Source organism: Marmota monax, unplaced genomic scaffold, assembly GCF_021218885.2.
Source record: "Marmota monax isolate L192 unplaced genomic scaffold, Marmota_monax_Labrador192_F-V1.1 WCK01_AAM20220418_F8-fsc00196, whole genome shotgun sequence".
Classification (NCBI taxonomy): Eukaryota; Metazoa; Chordata; class Mammalia; order Rodentia; family Sciuridae; genus Marmota; species Marmota monax.
This window is the reverse complement of record NW_026694390.1, coordinates 3362799-3371517: the sequence shown is the minus strand read 5'-3', so window position 1 is coordinate 3371517 and position 8719 is coordinate 3362799. Positions and strand designations below refer to the sequence as shown.

The following is an 8719-nucleotide window of genomic DNA, read 5'->3' as shown; positions in this document are numbered from 1 at the left end:
ACTTGGTACAATATGGATCCTAAGAGTCTTAACCACCAGATTAAAATCGCCCCTTTCCCACCTCCCATCTAACATACTGTGAGATGGAGATGGTTAAGCAAGCTGGCCAAAAGCTCTTCTTTAAAATTTCCCAGTAGCCCCACTACCCTAAGCTTCAAAATATGGCAATAAAAATGACTGAGGCTAAAAAAAATTTTTTTTTAAAAGTTTATTGAAGAATTATAAATCTGACAACAAAAGTCACAGTAATATTTTATAATGTTAATTGTGGGAAGGTTTTAAAAAAATACTTCCTCCTTCTAACCACATACAGACTATGATAAACTTCTAAATAATTACTTTCTTATAGGCATTGTCCAGTCTGACAGACTTCTTATAAATGTTTATAAAATAGAGAAGTGCACCAAAACTGCATTCTGGATTTTAATAGGGAATAGTACTAGTCATTGAGTCTCACCATCTGAACTCATCATCTGAATGTTTGGGCTTCAGCAATTTGAAAATTAATTATCTTAAATCTGAAATCTTTTGCCAGGAAGTGATTTTTGTTGTTGTTTTTTAAGGAATGCCTCTAAAATAGCCAATGAAGTTGCTACCAAGTACCTCACTAAATGCCTTTCAAAGAAAATGACAGAATGAACTGATTTGCAGTAATTGATTCTTGTAACGAAGTCTTTTCTCTAAAGAAAAGAATAAGAGCTTTCATATTTATTCTTTTGAGTCAAAATGTTTAGTTTAGCTTTCTCTACTTTTCTAGTCAGGGTGCATGCCACTCCCTGCCCCCAGCCACTTGGAATGAGTTTGTACCTGTTGTGTATGTAATCCAGAGGGTGATAAAAGTATGCATCATAGAGAGGGAGATAAAAAAGCTAGTCTATGATTTACATTTTTTTCAAAACAGGATAATCAGAAACTAAAAGCACAGCTAATTCACAAAGTAGAAAATCAAGTGTTGATCTACCAAGGACAAGCAGCCTCAGAAATAATTACTCTAAATCAAAGAAATAACAGAAATGTAAAAGATATTAATTTTTAAATGAATTCTTTTATGCCAGGTTGTTCTAAGTACTTTTTTTGTTATTACTTCATTTTTCTATAAAGTGAACTTTTATTTTACAGATGAGGAAAACTGAGGCAGAGTCGTTAAGCAACCTGCAAAAGGGCACAGAAGTATGCAGCCCAGGACTCAAATGCAGATTCTAGAGTCAGCTCTGTAAAAGCTGTCTTCCTATTCTGCCTCTCAATCACCCAGCCAAGCCCCCTCATTTACAATGACATCTAGAGAAGGAAAATTTAGTGATTAAACTAAAAAAAACCCAGAGTCTAGGTTCAAATCCTCTATCAAAACATAACAAAGAAAAACACATCAACTCCCTTACAAAGAGAAAGAAAAACAATCAATTATACTGAGCAACCCTCATGCTTAGTGAAAAGGCATGGTATATCATATTTTCTATCACTAGCACACAGATAATTCAGCAGGTTGTTAACAACTGATAATCCCACCCCTCTTCTATAACTCCATTCAATGAAACATAAATCAGAAAAAATTACCAAAAAGAAAAAAAGACACATTAAGCAGATTTTGAGGTTTATTAAAATAGGTTTATTAAAATAAAGTATTAGCAAACAATATGCAAAAACAAATTTAAGAGTTATGGCTTTGAAAAGCACAGTATAGTAAAACCTAATACATTTTTATAAGTATCAAAAGGATAGCAGAATTGAAGCATCATGCTATAATTTCATTTTCTATAACATGAACAGAAGCAGAACAAGAACAAATAAGAAACAGTCCTACAGTGCAGCCATTGGTTTGGTCTTTATCATTTTCATATGAAAGATCTTTTTAAAGAGAGTGTAGGTAAGTACATACATTCAGTTTCAATGATCTTCACCAAATTTAAAATAAGTGAATTTTAAATTGCAACTTTAAACAACCAGGTTAAAAAGAATATCTCTAGCCCAACCATCATCCTCAAGAGTTCCTCAGTAAAATCAAAGCAACATCATTTCCAATAGTATTATACAGGAAAATCTGACCCTATAAGATTTTCTTTTACAAAACACTTGGGATTCTTTGGCCTAACTGGAGTTCTCTTATAGCTAACACCAGTTAGTTTTAAGACAGGCACTATCTACTAATAGGGGTGGGGATTTATTTATACAAAATTCTGAACTTTTAAAAATCACAGCAACTTCAAATAAATCCTTAAATGATAATGGCTCATGATTATTTTAGAAATTTTAAGAACTGAGTTATGTGGACAAGAACCATAAAATCCTTTTCACTCTGCCACAATCAAAGATCCTGCTCTTTTCAACAAAATAACTCATTACTTATTTTACAACAAATGCTACCAACAATATTACAGCATGTACTCTTACAAAATAACAATAAACAAAACCAGAATATATGAAATCTTGTTTATTGGTTTGGGTATACCACCTAATTTTAGAGTGTCACTTCAATTATAATGCAGTTGTATTTTGTTTTGGAGATGAGTTTCATCTTATTTTTCTTCCCACCCACCCATGGGTAGATCTAATCCAGGGTCTCCCACATGCTAGCAAATGTCTACCACTGACCACCATCCACAGCCAGGAAGGCAAACTTCTTTTATGAATAATCTAGTTTAACAAAGGCTTTATAATACTGTTACCTCCTGTAATCAGGACACACTAAACTGCAATCCACTGAATTCTAAAGAACTATCCAAATTTCTCTCCAGCAAGATTTGTTTATGCAGGGGAGAAAAAAAAAAATGCCTTGCAAGTACATTCAAGAATCTCACCTCTATCAATGAAGAAAATAATGTTGTTCAAATAATGCTGTTGGGGAGAACAGGCAGCAAAAGGAAAATTACCCTCCAAAAAGCTGTCTTAGTTAATATCTGAGAAAACCACTTAGGAAAACTCACTCCCATAAAAACCATTAAACAACTCTAAAACCACCACACTATCTCACCTTAAAAGATACTTGCTTATCTTGCTGATGAAAAAAATCAGAATGAACACTTATATTCTGACTCCAGACATCAAGAGTTCTTAAAATAGGTCCAAAAATGCAACTCATCAATGAAGGCTGAATTCAATAATTATCAAAGGATTCTTCCTTCTTCAGGAAGTAAAAAGTATAATATATTTTAAATGAGAAAGGTGACAGTAACTCAAAGTACCATTAAGCAAATAACTAGAAAAAGTATTAAAAAATGGACCTGGACTGGAGTATGAGATGTTCTCTATAACACAAGTGCAGCACTTTAATACATACTACCAAACTTTTTAGGGTTTCTCTGCTATCAGTAGGATTCTGTTTTTTTGTAAACCTTTTCCTCCCAAAGGACACTATTACAAGGGAAGGAACGGTTTCTCACAGGTACCCTCAGGTAATAACAGGGAAGGTTTTATAAGGTGAACCCTAGTTCTTATCTTGACAATAGCCTTCAGATTTGAATACTTAGTAATTGTTTTACATCCCCTAAAGGACGTCTTACTCTCAAAAGTTATGAAAAGCATAAATTTGTAATACTAGGTGTAGCTTGTTGAACTGAATCTTATTCTGGGTTTCACCTCAGCAACACAGCCAGTTCAACTGCTGGGTTATACAGCAACCGTGAAATGTAAAAAAAAAAAAAAATTATATATATATATATATATATATATATTTATATTTATATTCTAATGAAGATATCGTTTTTTGTGTGTTTTTTTTTTTTTTTTTTTTGGTGATGCTGCAGGGATTGAACCCAGAGTCTCAAGTACACTAGGAAAGCTCTCTTCCATTGAGCTATGCTCCCAGCCCCTGTATTTGACATTTTTGATGTCTTCCTTAAATTTTCTCTAGAGAAAAGTATCAAATTCAGTAGATCAGTAACATGCCTACTAGTTTATATTCCATATATTAGCCATGAAATCAATAAGATGTTAGTCAAATGCACTTCTTATAACCTGCTTTTTTGGCAATCAAGATCTTGTTACTTTAATTCATTATGAGATTAATTTGATTCTGTTCTGCTTTTTGCATTTACCAAACTGGCTGCAATTTCAGTATTCCCAGATTCTGTCTTTTAACTGGCATGTATTAATATAGTCTATCTGCTATAAAAAGTGATTATTGTAGTGGTGCTGATATTCTTGCAAATTTGACTATAAACCAGTCTAATATTAAATAAAATCTTAATATTGTACTTTTTGAAATAGTTTCTTTCAGAGATACTTTCTTATTGTTAGCCAGAATTTTACTTTGCTTTTTCTGTTTTCATCTTATTAATAATTTTTATCATATACATATATCCTTAGGGTTTATAAGAATAGCGGAACTGAATAAAATTTTCGTTTAAAGGCCACAGGTGGAAAATTGACAATCTTTAGGAAATATAACAGGTTTCTACTTCATGAAATTCTTAACAGTTAACAGCTTCAGTACTGTCATTCACAAGATAATACTTCTTAAAAAAAAAAAAAAAAAAAGCCAATCACATAATACCTGATCAATATCTAAAAGCTGGAACAGGGTGTCTGCAAACAAAACAATTTTTAACTTGCAGCTAAAAACATCTATAAAACAATTTGATGACTAAAATAATCACTAAAGTTGATTATATGTATTTGTCATTCAACTTGAGTGAATTCTTTTTCATAAATTTGTGCCATGAGCTTGTTAAGTAAAAGAATGATAAAAATACCTAAGTTCTATCACTAAACACATAATTCTCTTTCATGTGGCTCATACAACTTAGAATACATGTTACATAATACTTACGTTGAAGGCTCAGGTGACTGTCTGAAATTATTCTTTTTACCCAACAAAGAATTCTGAGCTGAAACACAAATGACACTTCACCTGAAGACACTAAAATCATCCAATGGCTGCACTTTGAAAAAGCAATAAATAATGACACAGAAAGCAAAAGGAATAGCAAAATGCTTTCCTAAAAAAATATTTTTTGTGTTTTTTTTTTTCCCCTCATAAAAGCAGAAAGGGCAAAGCAGAAAGTCAAACCAAAAATAACATTTTTAACAGCTGAATGGCATGGCTCCAGATACTTACAAAGGCACTAGAAAACAAAGCTTCTTTTTCTGATTAGGTACATTAGGTCATTTTTCTTTTCAAAATAATTTCTGCTTTCTTGTGCCGTAACTAAATGTCCATCTGACTATTCCCTAGAAAATGTGGTTAATAGTACTCTACTCAAAGCCAAAACATGATTGATTAAATGGATATTTAATCATCTTTCCTTTAGAAGACTGTGTTCTGGGAGATTAGCATCCATGTAGATACTAAAAAAATAGAAAAAGAGCATTGATGATAAGTGAGAGAACAGTCTTTGACACGTGAATGTTTTGAAATCAGCTATCCCAACACCTACTGCAGATTCATTTAATATCAGACCAGTAGCCTCACCCTTGAGGCCCAATCAAAGAGCCTCCTATGGCTACAGGCGCATAGGTCCTTGCATGGGGAGACCAATACAAGTGAGAACAATGACATTAAGTACGTGATTTTCCAACATTAATAAGACCCACAAGACTGTAGAAATTAAAAAGGCACCTTAGTTGGAGCTCTAGAAGAACAATCTTATAACCTAGATTGAAAATAAAATACTAGAAAAAGGCATAACTTCCTAAAACTGTAAACTATAAATTGTAGTTTGTTAATACAAAAGGGGTAACAAGGAATTGAGGATAAGCATCTAAGTCCAAGTCACTTGAGTGTTTTACCAAAGGTTACACTAAAAACTGTCACCCATAAAAGTGCAAAATAAAAGATTAATGCATGTCAAAATTACAATCCTTGCAACAGGGCCAAAAGCAGCAAACATAGCTGAACAAGGCCGTGCATGCACTGTCACTAGCTAAAAAGTAGTATTTATGACAAGATTTTGAGTAAATGACATATACTAGAGATCAATTACTTGGCAATTTTTTTTTAAAAAAAGGAAATGTTTTTCAAAAGATATTGAGCATGAAGTCACATTACACTGACAAACATTTAGCTATATAAATGTAAATTTTATGTCATCTAGAAAATTCACTTCACTTTTACTGAACACTACTTGTTAGAGCAGTGCATAGTGTTCCATCAAATAAAAAGATTATTTTAGAGTTTCTTTTAAGCCCCTACCATAGGCTTTTAAAAACTATGTGTTAAGCTTTTTTAAAGTTGGTGGGACAAAGAAATTGTTAGAAGTGTAGTTTCTGGAAAATCAACAGAAGGAAGACTATTTTTCCCTATTTATAACCTCTTATACTATAGTTTTTCATCATGTGATGCATACTTTAAAAAAATTAACAAATAAAAAACCTGTTGGGATGATAAACTAAAGCATGTTCCAGTTTAAAATCTGTTAGAGTCTGTAAACAAGTCAAAATAACACCTGGCATTTAGCCAGGGGAATGTTAGAGTTCGTAAACAAGTCTGGATGGTGCCCGGCTGGCTGGGCAAAATAACCCGGGGGGTGACAAATAACTTGTGTACGTTGATACAGCAGGAGTAGGAGCCGTTTATTGCAGGACAGGAGCAGTATTTATACATTCCACACAGCTTATCTAATTAGCATAAACTAGATACAGCAGTCAACCAATCAGGAATCTCCACACTTAATGGCTTGCTTTTGTTACTTCTCAAACCACTCCCTCTGGCATTTTGCCAGGCACCATCCAGACTTGTTTAGGAACTCTAACATTCCCCTGGCTAAATGCCAGGTGTTATTTTGACTTGTTTACAGACTCTAACACCAAAATTCTGAACAGGGGCATAATACTTAGTCCACATCTTTTACAATACCTTTGAGAGTTAATCACATGAACATGAATACAAACAAATGCAGATTCATCACAAAATACAAATGTGTTGGTCACAATTATGTAGAAAAAAAAAAAGCTATAAAATCTGTTTTTCCATGTCAGCTCACAGTATTTGTACTGGAAGTTTCTCTAAAATTAAAATAAGTCCACTAGTAACAATTGAAAAAAGAATATTTCTCCACTATGAAACGGAAGATATGGGATTTAAAGGAGATCCCATCTGAGTAAGGACTTTATCCAGCCACTGAAGAGGCCCATGGAGATGAATCTCAATCCAACATGGGGTGCTGGTAACATCCTGTCGGTGATATTCTGCTCCCCAGCCCTATGAAAATGAACAGATATCATAGTCAATCTCTCTTTAAGCTGTCAACAGTCTAAAGCAATTATAATAACAAACAGATAGTTTAACAGTAAAGATATACAGAATACTTAAATAACTATCACAAAAGCAATCTTGATATTCACCATGGAATTATAAGAAAAGATTTACAATGTTCAGAGATATATGAATTTTTAAACAACATATACTTCTCCTAATAGAAACGCATGGCACCAGGTGTTTTAGCATTTTTTTAAATTTTAGAAACATTATACAGTACAATATCTCATAATTAAAATATTATTTATTTCTACTATGAGATATATTCTCACTTATTAGGATAAATAAAACCCATAAATAGCCTCACGTAACTTCATGTCAGATTATATGACCAAAAAACTTTGTTTTCAGGTTTTGTTTTTGTTACTAGGGATTGAACCCAGAGTGCTCTATCACAGTCCTCTTTATTTGTCAAGACAGGGCCTCGCTAAGTTGCGGAGGCTGTCCTGGAAATTTCAATCCTCCTCAGTCACTGGGATTTACAAGCATGTGCCACTGTGTCTGACTTGTTTTTTGATATTTTTTAAATTTTGCTTTGTTTTTATTTTTTTTCCTGTCACATAAGGCACTGTAGATACTGATAAACACATTTATAAATAATTTAATGTAGTGATTACATAGCCATTATCCTTAAAGCTGGGAAATTAATGAGATGAAATGAACTAAAACGCTAGCTTAAAACTACAAACAAAAACAAAAAGGAAATTTTTCACTTTTCTTCCATCTGGATTTATCAAGCTCTCTATGTTAGTGCTTATTCTAGTCCTGGTCCAGGAAAATTATGGGAGGAAAGAGGAAAAAGAATGGAGAAAATGGGGAATGCAGATAAACTAAATATGCAAAAGTCTCATTTGTATAGAGGGAGGGGAAATAACTTTAGGGTGATTGATAATTAAATGTACACATCAGATCTACAGTAAAGCATCAAGAAAACACTGGATGAATGGATGGATGGATAGAAGAATGGAAGGAAGGAAGGAAAGAAACACTAGATAGGGAGTGAATGCCAAAAAGAAAAAATTCACACATGGCATGTGACAGTTGTTGTTCTTGGGCTAAATATAGTATAGGTTTCTTAAATACATCACAAATTCTTTTCAAATTTTGTTCAAGAACCATCTTCGGAATATTCAATAAAATCAGGCCAAGAGGGTAAATGATGAACTTGAACTTTGCAAATTCTTAATAACAAAGCTCAGTTCAAGGAAAATAATTTTAGAACTCCAAATAATTGTCAAGTCAGTCTAACAGAATCTAATAATAATCAAAACTATTGATGCTGAGGGACTCAATAAGCAATTTTAATAGTAAATGTTTTCCAATACTTTAATCATTTAACTGACATTCTTTGTAAGCTCAACCCCTGTTCAATATCAAAATCAATATCAATCATGCATTTTATGTCTGGATTATAAATTATCTTAGACTTACCATATGTTTACAATCATAAATTCAAGGATTTCATCTAAGAACCTAGTAAATCCAGTTGAAAGTAATGCCCACCTTTAACAATTTTTCTATTACAAC

At 32.8% G+C, this 8719-nt stretch overlaps 1 protein-coding gene across 1 annotated transcript in view; it reads right to left on the bottom strand.

Moving 5' to 3' along the window:
• Positions 1 to 1583: 1583 nt before the first annotated feature.
• Smad5 (SMAD family member 5) overlaps positions 1584 to 8719 on the bottom strand; it is a 44759-nt gene continuing 37623 nt past the window's right edge. Inside the window, exon 7 of the mRNA XM_046468076.2 lies at positions 1584 to 7135. Within this exon, the coding sequence (XP_046324032.1) occupies positions 6992 to 7135 (144 nt within the window). The 3' untranslated portion in view covers positions 1584 to 6991. The remainder of the gene's footprint in view (positions 7136 to 8719) is intronic.